Source organism: Macaca nemestrina, chromosome 3, assembly GCF_043159975.1.
Source record: "Macaca nemestrina isolate mMacNem1 chromosome 3, mMacNem.hap1, whole genome shotgun sequence".
Classification (NCBI taxonomy): Eukaryota; Metazoa; Chordata; class Mammalia; order Primates; family Cercopithecidae; genus Macaca; species Macaca nemestrina.
Window position 1 is genome coordinate 36,056,755 of NC_092127.1, and position 18,783 is coordinate 36,075,537.

General features: G+C 41.6%; 1 protein-coding gene across 6 annotated transcripts in view; it reads right to left on the reverse strand.

Annotated features, from left to right (window-relative positions):
* The window catches only part of TMEM131L (transmembrane 131 like), a 170,001-nt gene that overhangs the window by 8,871 nt on the left and 142,347 nt on the right, over positions 1-18,783 (reverse strand). For all 6 annotated transcript variants that reach the window (XM_071092912.1, XM_071092911.1, XM_071092914.1 and 3 more), the window contains 6 exons: positions 15,303-15,451; positions 7,309-7,433; positions 6,345-6,511; positions 5,110-5,295; positions 1,348-1,426; positions 47-129 (listed from right to left, as the gene is read on the reverse strand). In XM_071092912.1, coding sequence (XP_070949013.1) covers positions 47-129; positions 1,348-1,426; positions 5,110-5,295; positions 6,345-6,511; positions 7,309-7,433; positions 15,303-15,451 — 789 coding nt within the window. The remainder of the gene's footprint in view (positions 1-46; positions 130-1,347; positions 1,427-5,109; positions 5,296-6,344; positions 6,512-7,308; positions 7,434-15,302; positions 15,452-18,783) is intronic.

Consider the following 18,783-nt stretch of genomic DNA (forward strand, 5'->3'; position numbering starts at 1 on the left):
CACAGAACCCTTGGCTGATGTCCGCAACAAGAGGTATGCATCTCACCTTTATCTTCTTCAACACCTGTGGGCCTGGCAGGAAGGGTGGGACAGGAAGGCTCTGCGTATTGTGGGAGACTATTCACAGCCCTGTGGGGAAGACAGCAAAGGAGGAATGACTGATTTTTTTCGGCCTAAGGAAATACTGATATTGTATAACCACGTCTGATTGAGTTTTCACTCAATTGAAGTTTTCCCCGAGAAACAGACAGATATAAAAGATGTAAAGTTACACAGCCAGAAAAGAATTGAGGAATATTAAATTCCCAAGATCCAGCAAAGTCTTGTCATAATCAACAACAAAAAATTAACTAACATAACTATGGTAACCTGTTGTTTTAAATCTACCCGTCAGCAGTTAGCAGCAATTCTTACTCTTTTGTTGACAACCTCCCCCCAATAAACCCAGGCAGAGCTTTCCTGTGCACTAGCCACGTTTCCCTCCTCACAAACTCACCCGCTTAACTGCATCCTCTGTCCTCTCACCATAAGGGAGGCACCTAAGAAACCAAGTTCATTTCTCTCACTGAACTCTCCTCCTTCTTACCCCCCCTCCTTTTCTCTCACTCAATAAAACGTACTTGTTTTGTCCAATGCTGCAGAAATCACCATAGGGCGGAACTGTAAACATGTATCTACCAGGTTCTTGCAACATTTCCTAAATTATTAATGCTTAGTTTTATTTCAAGGCCTAGAAAAGGGTAAATGATTCCCATCTTTATAATAACCACTGCTTCCTCCTTCTACATTCGGAAATAAGGTGTTCTTTTCTGAGACAGGATCTTGCTCTGTTACCCAGGCTACAGTGTAGTGGTGTGATCATAGCTCACTGCAGCCTCGATCTCCTGGGATTAAGTGATCCTCCCACCTTAGCCTCAGAGAGTAGCTGGAAATACAGGCGTGTGCCACTATGCCTAATTTAAAAAAAAAAATACTTTTTAGAGATGGGGTTTCATTATGTTACCCAGACTGGTCTTGAACTCCTGGACTCAAGAGATCCTCCCACCCTGGCCTCCCAAAGTGCTAGGATTACAGGTGTGAACCACCACAGCTGGCCTCAGAAAATTAGGTATTTTCTAACGTGGCTATCTGTCTGAAAAAAACAGCAATACCTGAGACTCTCCCACATGAACTATGTTTACTTGCACCACTCCTGAATTATTAATAAAATCAGATTGTACTTTCCTGCATCTTTAAAAAGTTTTCATATTTTAACCTGCAGAACCAAGTACAAAGAAGAAACACACTAATTGGTAGAAAACACAGTACACAAAACATACTGTAAAAGCTGGAAAACAAAAAACTTACATGGGATTGCAGATGTTATGAGAAATATTCAAGGAGATGGGAGCTTCAGAAGGAAAATCATGTTGTGAAACACCATCTCCTGCATTAAAAGAAACACATTATCACAAGTTTTAGAAAGTATACTTCAACTGTATATTCGGTATTAAAATGCACAGGTTATTAATATTATTAACACATAATGACTGGTTTTTCACTTTAAACTGATATTCACACATTTAGTCATTTAATTTTTAATTAAACATTAAACATGAATCACGGAATTATACTACAATTATGAACATTTAGGTGTATTTCTTTACAATCTCTTTTCGTTGTTGTTTTGTTTTTTTTTTTTTTTGAGACGGAGTCTCATTCTGTTGCCCAGGCTGGAGTGCAATGGTGCGATTTTGGCTCACTGCAACTTCCACCTCCTGGGTTCAACCGAGTCTCCTGCCTCAGCCTCCCGAGTAGCTGGGATTACAGGCATGCACCACTACGCTCAGCTAATTTTTGTATTTTTAATCGAGGTGGGGATTTCGCCATGTTGGCCAGGGTGGTCTTGAATTCCTGACCTCAGATGATCCACCTGCCTCGGCCTCCCGAAGTTCTTTACAATCTCCTTTATGTGTGTGTGTATATGTATAAAATTGGAATCGTATTTCATATATACATTGTCTTTTGTTTTTTTACACCATTTATTACATTGGGGACATTTTCCTGCTATTATATAACCTTCAAACACAACACTGCATACTATGCTACTGTACAGCAATACTTAATAATTTTCATCATTCTACTAATGTAAGCCTTTGCCTCAAGCAAAAGACACACTTGTAGTTTTTCTTAACTAATGTACCCCCTTTTTTTTTTTTTCTGTCAAGACAGTCTCGCTTTGTCACCCAGGCTGGAGTGCAGTGGTGATCTCGGCTCACTGCAACCTCCACCTCCTGCCTCAGCCTCCCAGTAGCCGTGACTACAGGTGCTCATCACCACGCCCAGCTAATATTTGTATTTTTAGTAGAGATGGGGTTTTGCTATGTCGGCCAGCTGGTCTTGAACTCCTGACCTCAAGTGATCTGTCTGCCTCGGCCTCCCAAAGTGCTGGGATGACAGGTATGAGCCACCGTGCCCGGCCTCCATTTTTTAAATCCCACACTGGAATCTTCAGGCTAACCTTCAGTCTTCTGTGGTAGATGCACACGCACAGAACGTATCAGTGGTGTGAACCTTTTCTGGGGGGCCATTAAGACAACAATGTCTGAAAAGGCTGAGTGAGACAAGACAGGGAAAACGCAGAGAACTGCTGAGTGGAATCACATACATGCGGGCACATCCTCTAGGTTTTCATGGCTGCTACTGCACTAGTCTCTCAGACAAGGCTTTCTTTTAAGGTGTCACTGCTGGTGGGAGACAGAAGAAATGGTACAGCTTGCAGGCGGCTGAAGGAAATTTTCTATGGCTTGTGTTCATCGCGTGGAACAGCCCGTGAGGAGAACAGGAGATGAGGCGGGGAGTGCACTGGGATCTGGGGGAAGAAGTCCCACGTTCAAGCCTGTGCTACTGACTGCGTGGTGTCAAAGGATCCAGGCAACCTCTCTGAGGCTGAGGCTTCAGATGACGGTGAGAACTGGGACACCTGCCCTCCCCTTCTCACAGGGTGCGTGGGCATGCGTGAGCATGCTTGACAAATGTAAGGCGCCACACAAACAGGAACTGCACAACCTCACCACGCTTTCTTTTTACTAAGGTTAAAAGTTTACTATGGGCCGGGCGCGGTGGCTCAAGCCTGTAATCCCAGCACTTTGGGAGGCCGAGATGGGCGGATCACGAGGTCAGGAGATCGAGACCATCCTGGCTAACACGGTGAAACCCCGTCTTTACTAAAAAATACAAAAAACTAGCCGGGCGAGGTGGCAGGCGCCTGTAGTCCCAGCTACTCGGGAGGCTAAGGCAGGAGAACGGCGTAAACCCGGGAGGCGGAGCTTGCAGTGAGCTGAGATCCGGCCACTGCACTCCAGCCTAGGCCACAGAGCGAGACTCCGTCTCAAAAAAAAAAAAAAAAAAAAGTTTACTATGTTGAAAACAACAGTTAAAAGGAATGGAACTACATCTTCACATAGATGTAAAGATAAAAATAACAATGCTGAGTAGGCCGGGCGCGGTGGCTCACACCAATCCCAGCACTTTGGGAGGCCAAGGCAGGCAGATCACTTGAGGCCAGGAGTTAGAGACCAGCCTGGGCAACATGGTGAAACCCCCTCTCCTATTAACAGTACAAAAATTAAACGGGCGTAGTGGCACATGCCTGTAACCCCAGCTACTCAGGAGGCTGAGGCACGAAAATCACTTAAACCGAGAGGCTGAGGTTGCAATGAGCCGAGATCCCACCACCGCACTCCAACCTGGGCGACAGAGCGACTCACTCTCAAAATAAATAATTTTTTTTTTTTTTTTTTTTTTTTGAGTCGGAGTCTCGCTCTGTCGCCCAGGCCGGAGTGCAGTGGCCGGATCTCAGCTCACTGCAAGCTCCGCCTCCTGGGTCTACGCCATTCTCCTGCCTCAGCCTCCCGAGTAGCTGGGACTACAGGCGCCCGCCACCTTGCCCGGCTAGTTTTTTGTATTTTTTTGGTAGAGACGGGGTTTCACTCTGTTAGCCAGGATGGTCTCGATCTCCTGACCTCGTGATCCGCCTGTCTCGGCCTCCCAAAGTGCTGGGATTACAGGCTTGAGCCACCGCGCCCGGCCAAAATAAATTTTAAAAACCTGAGTGAAAAGAGCAAGAGGCAGAAGGCTATACTGAAGTATGATTTCATTTATGTAAGTTAAAGACTAATAGTCAGTATTTTGTTGATGGATATGAATGTAAAATTTTAAATGGACTAAAAGTACCCAGACCAAATTCATGACAGTAAACAGTGATTCCCTTGGGGAGGGAGAAGTGAACAGATGATTAAAAAAAAAAAAAAAAAAAGCAAATACGGTAAAAGTAAGAGTTGTTAGTTCTGGGTAACTGAAACACAGATGCTTCTTTGACCTCTCCTACATCATTAACTTTCTCAAACTTTCTCAAAAAGAAGGGACAGCCAATGTTCACAGCAGCATTATTTGAACAAACCAAAAGGTGAAAGTTATCATCCAAGTGTCTGCACATACAATGGAGTATTACCCGGCAATAAAAGGGAGGGAAATGCTGACACATGCTACAATGTTTTTGAGCCTGGAAGACATTATGCTCACTGAAATGATCCAGTCACAAAAAAAACCATATTGTGTGATTCCACTTATATAAGATACCCAGAGTAGGCAAATTTATAGACACAGAAAGTAGAAGAGGGGTGAGCAGGGGTTACAGGGAGGGAGCAATGCAGAGTTATTGTTTCATGAGTACAGAGTTTCAGTTTTGCAAGATAAAAAATTCTGGAGATGGACAGTTGTGATGGCTGCACAATGCAATGCACTTAGTGCCATAGAACTCCACATCTAAGAATCATCGCAATGGCAAATGCTGTGTCATTAAGAATGTACAAATGGAAAACTAAATGCAGAAGCTCTATGAACTATTCTAAGACAGACACTAATAAACAGTGATGATTACGATAAGGGTGGAGGGGAAGAAGGAGGGAGGAAAGAAAAAGAAAGTGAGTAAAGTCCAAAGCAAAGGTCAAGGCCACTGTCCCATCTGTCCTCTGCACTCCTGAAGGCAGATCGAGACTGTGTGGACTGGGTACACGGGAGGCAGAGGAAGGGCCACTGAGAGTGCCTGGGGCTCCGCTAAAGACTCACCGGCTGGCATGAAATGCTGGGCATCCACCACGGGCTTCTTATCTCCGTCAGAGCTGCTGGTGCTGCTCCAGCTCCCCCAGCTGCCCCGGCTGGCACGCACGCTGCCCGAGGAGCTCCCACAGTCTGAGCTGGAATCAGAGCAGAACTTGTCCACACACTTCTTCTCAGGTTTCTGGTAGTAACCCTCTGGAGGAAGAGTGACAGCAGTCATGTTTCCCTGAAACAACTGTCAGCCTCATGATTTCTAACAGAAGGAGAGAGGTGACAGGAGGAGGAAGGCCAAGTTCATCTTCAGCAACCTCTGCTCATCTTGCAAGAAAGGAGTTGTTCATGGAAACTAATGGTTGCACTTTGAGAAACAGTAGGGGATGGGCTGTCTACTCTGCCTATAGAAGGAGCAATTAGGGGCTAAGAGGGTCAATGCCAACTATATAAGCATGATCTAATAATGATTCTAGAAATAACAAATAACTTCTATCAAGAAGACTGAGGCTACTCTATTGCACCAGAGATTCATAGGTGATTTTCCCCCTCTCTTTTAATAAGATGTCCACTAAGAGTTTCAAAATATTGATACGTGGGTGGGAAGACTCTTCAGTAAGACCAAAAGCAACACACATGTGTCAAGGGAATGAAAAAGAGAGGGTGGAGATAGAAACCAGCTAAGTGTGCTGGCCTGTGTCGTGACATGGGGCATGTGTCTGGAGAAAGTGGGTGTTGGTTGGGAGGGTTGCAACCCCCACCACCCCATACCCTACATGTACTGCCCTAGCCCCTACTATCCTGTATCAGACCCCGGACTCAGCACTGGGTGTCCCTCTACCTACCACTCCCAGGGACACTGCCCAGCAGGCCTTGGGTGGGGCAGCAGCCTGGCTCTGCAGAACTGCTGGACTCAGGTATGGGGATAGCACTATCTCACCTGGCTACTCTCCACTTTCACCAAAGGGGACCCGTCTGCAGCAAGCAAGCATCATTCCTTCAGCAATATGCCTGAGGATAGTTACGACTGGCTAGATTGGGGGTGTGAGGGGCAGCACTAGAGGCCTACTGAGACTCAAATGATTCTTAGTTTTCTGGTCTCACCCTGAAAGGTTTCCACTGGGGCTTTAGTTATTAGCTAAGTTGCCTGTAGAGGTAAAATCATTGAAGTGTCATTTCTCTTATTAGATACTTCCTTGAGCAAACAAAAATTTCAACAGAAGCACCATTTGTAGCTCAGTATCATTACATACCTGCCTCTCTCTGGGCAGCAGGCAAACTGCTTGCAATTTCGGCATCTGCTTTACAAACCTCCCTAGTGCTTTCCTGTATACACCAGCTTCTCACATTGATGTCACTGCTCAGCTCAGACCTCTCAAAGTCACTGCACACAAGCTTTAGGTCACTCTGTTCAGGAGGCCTGGAAGAGCCACACACACAAAAAAAACCACATCTGTATTTTATCATGTACACATGCAGACTGCCTTTCCATGACTTATTAGAGGTGAAAATATGAATCTGGGACAATAGGAGTCCTCCTCTCTTTGGGTCTGGTGGAAGAGTATGATGAGCAGAAAGGGATACCAATAAGAAAAAGATTTTGTCAGGGAAATTAAGTGTCTTGAAGAAGCAAGGTTTCCAAAGCAGAGTGCCACACTGCCTGGATTCTAATTCTGGATCTGCCCCTTACCAGCTTGTCAAACCACATACTGTCTGGGCATCTCACTTCCTGCAGCTGTAAGAACCTACCTTCTGCAGGACTAAAGCCAGGGTGACCTGAGGGGTAACTATTCTGTTTCATTATTATGACCCAGGTAGCGCAGGTGGGTCAGCGGCTGAACAGGGAATAGCAGAGACCTGCCTGTGCCCCGCGGTTTTCTCTAGTTCCTGTTCCACAAATGCCCTGTCTCTCATAAGCAGAATGAAAGTCTCCACACGGAGGGATGGCTTATGCTTTTCCCCTAAAAACTACCAAATCTGTTAGCGTTTTATAAAGGAAAGATACAAAATGGTCACTTTAAGGTATTTTTAACAAAATAGAAACATAATGGGAAAATAATTTTACAAACATATTTTAATCTTAAGATATAAACATCTACACTCTCATATTCTCTGTATCTAACATCACCAAAGTAAGTTTAAAAGTTAATAGCCAAATGCAAAACTATAAAGTGAAAAACAGATCAAAATATTAAAGGGATAGTAAGAATTACGCACCTCGAGACTGGAGCAACACCCCTTTTCTTGTTCTTTCTACATGTTCGACTTTTATTCCAATTTAAATTTTGTAAATTTCCATCTCTTTTCTCCTGAAGCTTTTTCTTCCTATAAGGATCTTCTTGCTAAAGACGAAAAAGTAAATGTTTAATGGTTTAAACCAAATATGAATAAAAACATGTTTAAGCGTTTGAAGACCGACTCCATCTGAATTCAGAATGTCCCAGTCTGTTGAAAACTGAGAAGTATGTTTCTCAGCCTCAGTTGGAGCCTTTCCCTCTTTTAAATGTCAATCATGGTCTATTAACAGACCCAACGGAAGAGGGATTCCCCTTGCCCTTTCAAATTATGAAGTAGCTCAAGTCTTTAACATCTTCTAATACGTATTATTACTCTTCCTTCCATATGTTGCCCCCTTAAAGTGGATTCACTGTCAGTGGGTAGGCGGTGGTGGGAGCTCACACACTGAGACCCAAGGGCTTAAAAGACACATCTCTTCAGGGTGTTAGGTCCTTTCAGGAGGAAGATGTCTTCTCCAGGCACCTCACAGAGGCAAATCCCCTAGATCCAGAAAAGTCCCCTTCCTATTGACTGAAGGATTCACACTTCATGGAAAGCAAAGATTGGCTCATTTTACCTTCTCTTTCAGAAGGCTGGCCCAGCTAGGAATTGTGAAGTTGAAACATACACTCGACTATCACAAATAACTTGGAAGGAGAAAAAGAAAAGGTTTTAGATAACCTGCAATACCTACAAGTTCTATGTCTGGGATATTCAAACCCTCATGCATCTATTAAAGCGATGTGCATACCACAATAAACAAACACTAGAAGCCAAATGGGATTTTAACTGTATAGGCAGTGGAATTATGACATTTTTTATTTCTCCTTTATACACCTTTGTTTCCCCCAGTAAGTATGTATTAACCTTTTTCTGATTCTGAAGGTATTTTAAAAACCTGACAAGTTAAACATACAAAGCCCTATCCTACAGGACCTTATGCTAACTGTTAAAGTTTGAAGCTAAACAGAAGGACATGCAGACTCAGGATTTAATGTTACATGCACTACATTTCTTCATGTATTGTTCCTTGGCATATTTCTAACTTGGAAGGGGGGTTTCCCACCCCCTGTCCACTCAAGGGCCAACAAAGGCTTGTCGACACAGCAAGTACTTGAGCCTATCCATCCCTCCCGGGTCAGGTACAAATAAAAAATCAGTCTCTCAGTGGGGTCTCAGAAAGCGTGAGCTGGTAAGCAGTCACTCTGATACTTGGCTGCCTTTCTCAAATCCACCTGGTTGGAACTGTCTTCCTGTGCAAGCGAAAGGGTGAGTACATTCAGGACTACTGAGAGGCGGGACTCGGTGACCAGAAGCATCAAAGAGTTCTCCGTGAGTATGACAAAGAAAAGGAGAATGCAGGACAAGCTAGATTCAGAGGCGTACGACATATCCCACAAAGAGTGGCAGGGAGCACTGGGAGGTGGCTGAGACAGAACAGGCCAGCAATGGAGGCAGCGGGTGGAACAAGGAGGGAAAGTGAGCCATAGCACACAGCAACAGACTTGTCAAGAAATCTGAGGAAGAGCAAAGCACCACCTGGCTGCTTTCTGGTACAGAGGGTCCCAGACAGAGAAGGGCGGGACTAACCAGGAAACTGAAGAGTCACATGGAGCTGCAATTAGGAGCATATCTCGGAGGCTAAACTGCCTAGTTTCAGTCTTGTGGCTTGATTACCAGCTGTGTAACCTTGGGCAAGTTACTCAGCCTCTCTGCCTCTTAGCCTCTCTGCCTCAGTTTCCTGAGTCATCCTCAAAGCACTGTGTGGCCTCAGTTACCTAGCATCTCATAAGCCATTTACATGAAACTTAGTTATCGTCATCATTATTATTGGGTTATTTGGAGGTTTTTTTGGTGGTTGTTTTGTTTTGTTTTTACAGACAGGGTCTTGCTGTGTTGCTCAGGCTGGAGTGCAGTGAGACAATCATGGCTCACTGCTGCCTCAACCTCCTAGGCATAAGCAACCGCCTACCTCAGCCTCCGGGGTAGTTGACACTATGGGCAAGTGCCACGATGCCCAGCAGCTTTTTTTTTTTTTTTTTTTTTTTTTCCTGCAGAGAAGGGGTCTTGCTGTGTTGCCCAGACTGGTCTTGAACTCCCGGGCTCAGGAGATTCTCCTGCGTCAGCTGAACTACTTGAACTAGTTAAGTTTGCTGAGGTCTCTGATAGAGGTGATGATTTAACAGATGGCAGTGTGGACAAAGATTTCCTAAGCTTTACTAAAAAAGCAAAGGAAGAAATCAAAGAAGAGAAATCACAAACTTACTGCACTAAGCCATTCTTAAAGCCACTGTGTATAAGTAAAATCAAATAGGCAATAACTAAATTTGCTTAGTTTCTTAGCAAACTAAGAAAAAACTCTGATACACAATATTTGATAGAGTTGATATCTTTAACACAAAAAGTGCTCTTACAGAGAATAAAACATTCAAAAGAAAAACGGGCAAAAGACATGAGATACAAATTCATGAAAGAAATATAAAAGCAAAAAAAAAAAAAAAACAAGAAGAGCTTGTCCAAAATATTTCATCATAAAATAATGTTTTAGAAAAGGTAAATTATAGACTACCTTGTGGTCTCCTCTTTCCATTTTGGTTTAGAAAACACAAATGTGTTTATGATGCATAAGCACTAGGAAATGGCTGGGGAAGCAGGATCCTGTTCACTGTGTCTGCCTCTGAAGTGTGGAAGCAGAACTAGGTTAGACATTTACCTCTAAATTTCTAGAATTTCTTTTCAGTGGTAGCGTTTTGGATGGACAGTTTTTTTGTGTTTTTCAGCCTTCTACAAAAAATGAAGGAAAATGCTCACCCTTTCCTAGTAAGAAAACCAAAACACGACTGCTCACCTATCACACTGACCGAGATTTTGCAACCAATTGCTGCTGCACAGAGGAGAATGAAAGCAGCATTCTCAGACGTGACATGTGAACAAATGGGCACCAACTTTCTGGAGAGCAATCTGTCAGCACACATAGGAGCTTTACACAGTTGATACCTGTGTTAGTCCATTTTCACGCTGCTGATAAAGACATACCTGAGACTGGGCAATTTACAAAAGAAAGAGGTTTACTGGACTCACAGTTCCACGTGGCTAGGGAGGCCTCACAATCACGGCAGAAGGTGAAAGGCAGGTCTCACATGGCAGCAGACAAGAGAAGAGAGCTTGTGCAGGGAAACTTTCGTTTTTAAAACCATCAGATCTCGTGAGACTTACTATCATGAGAACAGCACAGGAAAGTCCCACCCCCATAATTCAACCACCTCCCATCGGGTTCCTCCCATGACATGTGGGAATTGTAGGAGTTACAATTCAAGATGAGATTTGGGTGGGGACATAGCCAAACCATATCAATACCCTTTCATTCTATTTTTTGACATCTATAACAAAGCCTTATGAGGTGCACAGGTAAGAGGAACAAAATTGCTCATCACAGACCTATTTATGAAAGTAAGAAGTTGGAAACACTCTTAATGTCCAACTGCAGGAGAATGATTTAAATTACGGCACAGTTAAATGATGAAATGTTATGTAACCACTGAAAACAAAGCTCCCCATTTAATTTTTATGGAAAATTTAGTTATAATCTTATGGCAAAGTTACAGACAATAATAATTATCTTAACTATTTTAAGATAATAGTTTTCAAAAATTTGCATAGAAAAGAATACGAAAATGTTAAAAGTGGTTTATTCTGGATAGATCTTTTTCTACTTTATTCTTTATGCTTCTATAATAATTATGAATTACTTTTCTAAGGAAAAAAAATCTGCTTAAAAGAAAATAAAAAGCCAAAGCTAGGGTTAAAATTTAGTTTGTGGATTCCAAACCTGGGCTTCAATCTTCCTTGCCAATAAATCCAGAGGAATGTTCCACATGTATCATATAGACAGATTTATACAATTTTGTAAGCTGCAAAATTAGGCTCTAAGAATGTGCAAGAAAAACAAACACTGGGCACTGCACTTGGGAATGTACTTATTGAGAACGATTTTTGCCAAATGAACAACGAAATGGAAAGTATTAATACACTCACAGGATTTTAAAGACCAGTTCTACAAAACAAGGAGTGAGTCACAGAGACAGGAAAGAAATGACAAACCACTGCCCCCAGATCTGCACCAGAGAATCCGCCTTGGTTGACTTGGTTGGGGACAACCTTGGGCCACGAAGTACAGCCTATGCCATCCACATCCCTCAGACGGGCATGTCTCCTACGAACTGGCTGCCACCATTAGATGCAGATGTCTGTCCTACACAGGTTTACAGACCAAACAAGGAGGGAGGGTCTCATACAACCACTGAGACCGACAGCAAGAACTGCCTTGAGCTCTAGGGACAGAGGTAAACCGCAACACACATGCCCTCAGGGATCTAATGGTAAAGACACACAGAGAAGAAAGTAACTTGAAGAAATTAAGAAAACTGCCATAACCAAGGGCACAACTAAGCCTGGCACAGACCTAGCCAGGAAGATTTCAGTGCTGGGAAGAGAGTCTGAGATAGGCAATGGCACCCACGCATGTGGCAGGTGGAGGCCAGTGGCAGCACCACTCTTCCTTAGTGCCATCTTGGGCTGAGGGGACCCTGGGATAATCCATTCCAGTCTCTCCTCCCAGCACACAAGGCTGTGCATCTGCTGGAGTCAGTGCATGGCAGCATCAGTTTCTATTTCATTGCAGGGCAACAGGTAAGACTCCAAAGCCCATGTCAAAAGGATGTTAGGTTAAACTCCTAACTTCATTCATTCCCTCCTAACCCAAATTCAATGACTATTTCTGCTCCTGAAAGTGTGCCCTACCCTCACCTTTAGGCCTAGCTTTCTGTATACTTGCTATACCTGCACCCTCAGCCAGTCTGCAAATTTAACACTGCCTCTCCTCCCCAAGGTTTGAACTCGGGGCCCTTGTCTTTTCTCCGTGCACACCTCACAGACTCCATGTCTAACCTCCAAATGGGTAACCCCTAAATCTTAAGCTCCAGGCCTCACTTGCTGCAGAAGCTCTAAGCTCTCCACCTCCCAATGTCTACTACACATCTCACTTCAAAGTTCAGCCATCCCTCTCTGTTGGTAGCGATCAATATTACACCTATCACTTTGAGACTTACTGCTTGTCAATACTTTGTAAGTGTTGCCATTCTAAAGCAATTCTCATATTAACCCATTTAATCCTCACAACTCTTTGAGGTAGGATACAATCATCATCCTCATTTTGCAGAAGGAGAAAAATGCAGTGTTAAGTAACTAACCAAATATTACAGAATGAATACATGATGAACTAGATTCAAATCCAGAAGAAGCCTGGCTGTAAAGTGCAAGCTCTTAACTATGATAACAACATTGCTTTGACAGACATAAAAATGAGCTTATCACCTCCATCAGAATTATCCATTCTAGTCACCCAGGCTTGGAACCTTGGAGCTATCTTTTGTAAACGGTCATGTAAAAAAATGACTCCTCTCCTGTACGCATTTAGTGCTAAGTTCTGATGGTTTTCTCTTCCAAAATGTCTCTTATCTACTTTCCTATCCTTTACTCCTGCTCAAATGTAAACCCTGATTACATCATATCTCCCCGCAGAGTAACAGCCTCTTTGTTAGAAAAGAGCTGGTATCCATTTCTTCCCTGTCCAATTCAATCTCCAAAACATTGAGAATGATCTTCCAATAATGTCTTATATTCACATTCAAAGCATTTACTCAACTACACTGGTTCTATGTAACAGGCATCCTGACAGTCTTTATAAAACTGAATTGAACAATATCCAGTTATTACCTTCAGGAAGACCACAGCCCACAGGTTGCTTTCAGTTTGTGAACCACTGTCCGCTCCCCCCTCCCGCCCCCTACCAACTCAGAAACCTTCAATAGCTCCCCAAAATCTGCAGAAAGGTCCCAAAGCAGCAATCCTCAGGCCAAATCCTCCAAAACAACTTTTTGTTTGGACAAACGTGCTTTTAACAAATTTGATTCTGAAATTCCTTAGCAGGCAACAATTCTTCAGTTCTCTACGGATACCACCACCTTCCTATTGCTTTCACTCAGCCTATGTCACCATTTGTGTTTCCCATCAAGACCTCGGGAAGAAAGTCTGAACTTTCAATCAGCATTCAATGGCCTTCCAACCTAGGAGGACTCTGTCCTCTCCCTCCCATTACTTCCCCAAAGGTAGCTTCTTCCCAGTCAGATGGCTCCCTAACTGCACCCAATTATGCCTCAATGGTTCCTCCACCTGGGGGCTCAGTGCTGCCCACTACCCACCTTCCCTTCTCTGTTCTTCCACATGCTACCTGCACAAGTTTCCACCTCCTCTGGGAGCTTTCCATGGCACCCTGGCCTATACAGACTTTTCAATCTCTGAAATCCCCTCTACTATGAATCTTGGTGTTTGGTTACACAGAAATCTCTTGTCTTTCCAAACAGACTATAAATTCGTGGTTTGGACTGCTTGCAACATACTTATTTTGTATCATTTCTACTTTATTTGAATTAAAAAATTCATGTTTGTTATAAAGTTTTCATAAAAGAGAAGAAAATAAAAAAGGAAAAAGAAGTAATCCAAAATCCCACCACTCAGAAATAACTAGGGTCTCCCATTATTTTGCAAACCTTATTTGTGAGTATTTTTCTATGAGCCTACACACATGAAAGAATAGCAGTACAGATGATGGGAATAATTTATAACACTAGGAATATACATAATTTTTAACTAAAAATGTAAGGGTCAATTTTATATGAATTTAACATAAGAAAAATAAACCAAAGTAGAACCAAGGGAACTGCCAAGTTTCAAATAATTATTTCTTCAATACATGCTATAGTAATTCCTTAAGGATCTCTCTAAGGTTAAGAAAAAGACTATAAAAATATTTTCTTAAGTTATCACCCTTTTAAACTACACGTTTCATGTTTTCATAGTACTGAGAAATACTAAAATTAAAATTTATTTTCACCTACCTCTCAATCCCACCTCCTGGTTTTTGCAGATTATATTATATTTTTACTTGGTTAAAGTTTCAATTTTCCAATCTGTTCTGTGGTTATAATTGCCAAAGTTTTAGTCTTTGCTCTGGATATAAAATAGATTGAAACTTCAACAAGAGACCTTTATTATGCCTTCTTTCATCTGAGTGTTCATATCTTGCTTGGCTAAATTTCATTAACTTGATTTTACAAGAATGGCTTATGATTTCATTTGTATTTAAGGATGTCTGCCTGTTGCCTTTGTACTTGAGTATTAACTTGGCTGGACACAATATTCTTTGTTTACATTTCCATTCTCTCAATGATACCACTCCACTGTTTCCTGGTGTTAGATGTTCCTATCGAAAAGTCTGAGCTTAAGTTTGTACTTCTTGATTTTCCTGTCTTTGCACAACTCTTTATGTTTGAAGTTCAATTAATGTAACTAAATGCCTATGCCCAGTATGATGTATCAGTTTTTACTGTTGTACACATTGTGCCCCTTTGATCTACAAATTTAGTTCTTCCCTCATATCAGGAAAATTTTCTTCTATTATATCATGAATACTTTTCTCATCTTTTAGACAGAAGATGATAGATACGAGGACAAAGACAGACAAAAAGCAATACAACTCAGCAAGAGTATGCCCTAAAATATGGATATTCAGTAATAACTGGATAGAAGGAATATGTTAGTCAAGTTCTACTCTGCCATCGTTACCTAAGAATTACCCATTTGCTTAAGAATAGATTATCTTCAGAGTAAAAGCTATCTGGTTTCTCTAAAAATTACTGTAGTAACATTTATATAATTAGAAGGTAAATAAAATTTTCTGAACACACACATCAAACTCACCAGTTACTAATATGGATTCAAATGCAGTGAAACATATGAAATATATATATTCACTTAATACTCAGCTCTAAAAATGAGTTTTGTTCTTTTTAATAGGCAAGAAAAAAAATACAGACCTCTACGAAAGTTATGTCCTGTTTCTCAGAACACATGTCTTCTCTAGATGTTTTGTGAATCTTCTTTTCTGAAGAAGGCTTTGTGTCCACCTTCTTCAAAGTTTCACAATGATCTACTTCATTCTTGACAGGTACTTGCTGGTTATTCCCTTTAATAAACAAAAACAATTCAATTTCTAGCTAATAGTTTCCACTCACATTCCCCATATTCTTTCCTACACCAAACATCTAATTTGACTTCATGAGAGTTAAATTTAGCATTATTTTTAACATCCATGAAGCTCTAGAAATTTATTTTGTTCATAGATGAAAGTATACTAAGAGTTCTACAAAAAGTCTTTAAAAGAGGTCAAGGAAAAAAGGTGGGGGGGGGACACCAATATTCACAGCATCGTTATTCATAATAACCAGAAGGTGGGAAAATGCCAAGTGTCCACTGATGGATAAACGAATAAACAAAATATGGTATATACACACAACAGAATACCATTCAGCATGACTCATTGCACAACAATGTGAAATACTTAAGACTACTGAACTGCACGATTAAGATGGTCAAGATGGTTTTTTCAAAAAAGGAAAGAAAGTCTGGCACATGCTACAACATGGATGAACCTTGAAGACATCAATGCTAAGTGAACTTAGCCAGATACAAAAGGACAAACGTTTTATGATTCTACCCATGAGGGACCTACAGTAATCAAATTCATAGAGATAGAAAGTAGACTGGTGGTTACCAGGGGTTGGGGAAAGGAGATAATGGGTATTTATTATTTAATGGGTACAGATTTACTGTCCGAGATGATTAAAAGTTCTGGAAATGGAAATGGATATGGATAGTGGTGATGGTTGCACAGCAATGTTAATGTACTTAATGCCACTAAATTCGGTAATTTAAAATGGTTAAAATAAGTTTTATGTAATGTATATTTTATATACACATGTTTTAAGCTGGCAAAGAGGCAGAGAAGGATAAAGACTTGGATTCTGGTCATGACAGCCACTAATTAGTTTTACAGTCAAAGTTAAGTCTCCTAAGCTGCCTGTGCCTTAGTTTCCTTATTCATAAAATGAACACAAGCCCCCCCTTCCTTGCCTCCCTTGTCTGACAGTCATGAAGATGAAAACAGAACAGATATAAATGTAAAGCATCCCCACCAAAGGACACATGACTGTTTCATGGAAGGTCCTCCCTGCTACAGTGAATGCCCACCCTGAACCTGTGGAGCAGCCAATCGGCAGAGGAGCCAACAGCTGATTAATCAGATGGCAAAAGTGGGTGCTGGGAGGAACCTTTTCTGAAAATATGTTTTCTTCCATTTTTCTTTTAAGTGATTTCATCAGTATACTTCTTCTATCTCTTATCCCACAATAAAGGCAAATGAACTTCAACTCCACAATAACCGGCCTGTTTTCCAGTTTGAAGCGATGTATTTCAGTACCTTCTTTTTTCTTGAACTAAGAATCCCTAATGATACCTTTGAAATCTGAGAAGTTTAGATGACCATGGGGCAGAGCAAATATCTCCCAGCAAAGCAGGCTGCAGGCTCCGGCAGGATGGACACCTAACCAGATTATCAACAGACGCTCCAATCCAGCCCTTCTGTGGGACTCGAGGCAGGTCAGCTCTCTCACCCACAAAAGGAAAGGAGGAGTCAAGTCCCCTCTGATTCTGAAATTCTGAGGCTACAAATTAAACTCACTCAAAGCAAGATACATAAAGTTTTCAAATAACACTTACCAGGTAAACATACTTTTATTTGGTTAACAGAAAATTATATAAATATTATGTAACCATAAAAATGCCAGCCAAGCAAATGGCACACCTTGTAAAGTAATGCAGGCTTTTATGGTTTAAGTACAACCAGGACATATTAGGTCTTATACTTTCAGAAAAAGGGGCTCTATCCCAAAATTAAGTTTATATTCTCCAAATGTTACAAAATGAATACAGAAAATAAATCCTTTGGCCAGACTCATTACATAAATAAAATAAAGATCATGGCATGTTTTTAATGCTTTTGGCTGTGATGGAAATACAATGGCCAAAGTCATATCCAGAGACAAAGCTGATCACTATCAACTGCTTCCTTTAATAACTGGGAATAACTTGGAGTTAGTGAAGAATGTGAATCAAAGGCTACTAAGGCTATTTCCCAGGAATTTCTGTCTCTATAGGACAGTCAACTATTTGCCTAGAGGGTTTAGATCGACTTCATTTAGAGGACTACTGGGACACATCTTTCAGATCCCTTTCAAACCTGTGCATTTCCGAACCAAGAGCATCCTACAGCAGCCCTGTGGAAGCATCATTACCCTCCATTTCCTACCTTGTCAAAATTGAAAGTCATTCTTTAGCAGAGATCACCTTTGAAATGTAATTCCTTCTAAAACACAAACTGACGGTTAGATATCCACAAAGGAAAACATCAAGCACTGTGAAAGAGTAAAGCAGACAGCCAAAAGCAAGGCAAACAGGGTCCATACCAGAAAAAGAAAGCACAAGAAGAACATCCCTTTGGATTCTGGAAGCCATAAGCATGAAATACAATGCAGATATTTGCCTCAAAAAATAGGTGCTACTCTCCCGGTGTCCTAATTTGTAAGAAAATGGATTTCCTTCAGTTTTCTTCAGGTCAAGAATATAGCACTGAAAGTATTAGTCATCAAAGCTTCTTAGGAAGGATCCAAATTTAATAGCCAGTACAAAACCATCCCCAAAAAGTAATAATGCACAGACTTTTAGAAAATTAGTAATGCCTTCTTGGGGCCAAGAATCAGGAAAAACAATAAAATGAATGTTAACAACAAGTTCTGCAGTAACTCTGAGAAATTCTAACATGAAAGTATTCAAGAATATGGGACACCAAATACATACGTCATTTACAAATAGGGTCAATCCATGCAATATGGTTTGGTTCTGTGTCCCCACCAAAATCTCACGTCGAATTGTAATCCTCAGTGTTGGAGGAGGGGCCTGGTGGGAAGTGATTGGATCATGGGGGTGGACTTCCCCCTGGCTGTTCTCATTATAGTGAGAGAGTTCTCACGAGATTCAGTTGTTTAAAAGTATGTAGCACTTCCCTCTTCACTCTCTTCCTCCTGCTCCCACTACGCAAGACGTGCTTGCTTCCCCTTCACCCCTCCACCATAACTGTGTTTCCTGAGGTCTCCCCAGAAGCAGAAGCCTGTACAGCCCACGGAACTGTGAGCCAATTAAACCTCTTTATAATTATCCAGTCTCTGATATTTCTTTATGGCAGTGCAAGAACAGCCTAATACACCAAGTCATCCTATTAAGCATGCAACTTCCCCATGACCTCAGGGAGTAAGAGTGTTTGCACCACAGTTAAAAATCAAAAACAAATGGAAGGAACACTAATAATAATAAACGGGGCAGGAGAAGATGTTGGGGGGTGAATATGTTAATGCCTTTCACGGTGGTAATGGTTTCACGATGTATACTTATTCCCAAACTCAT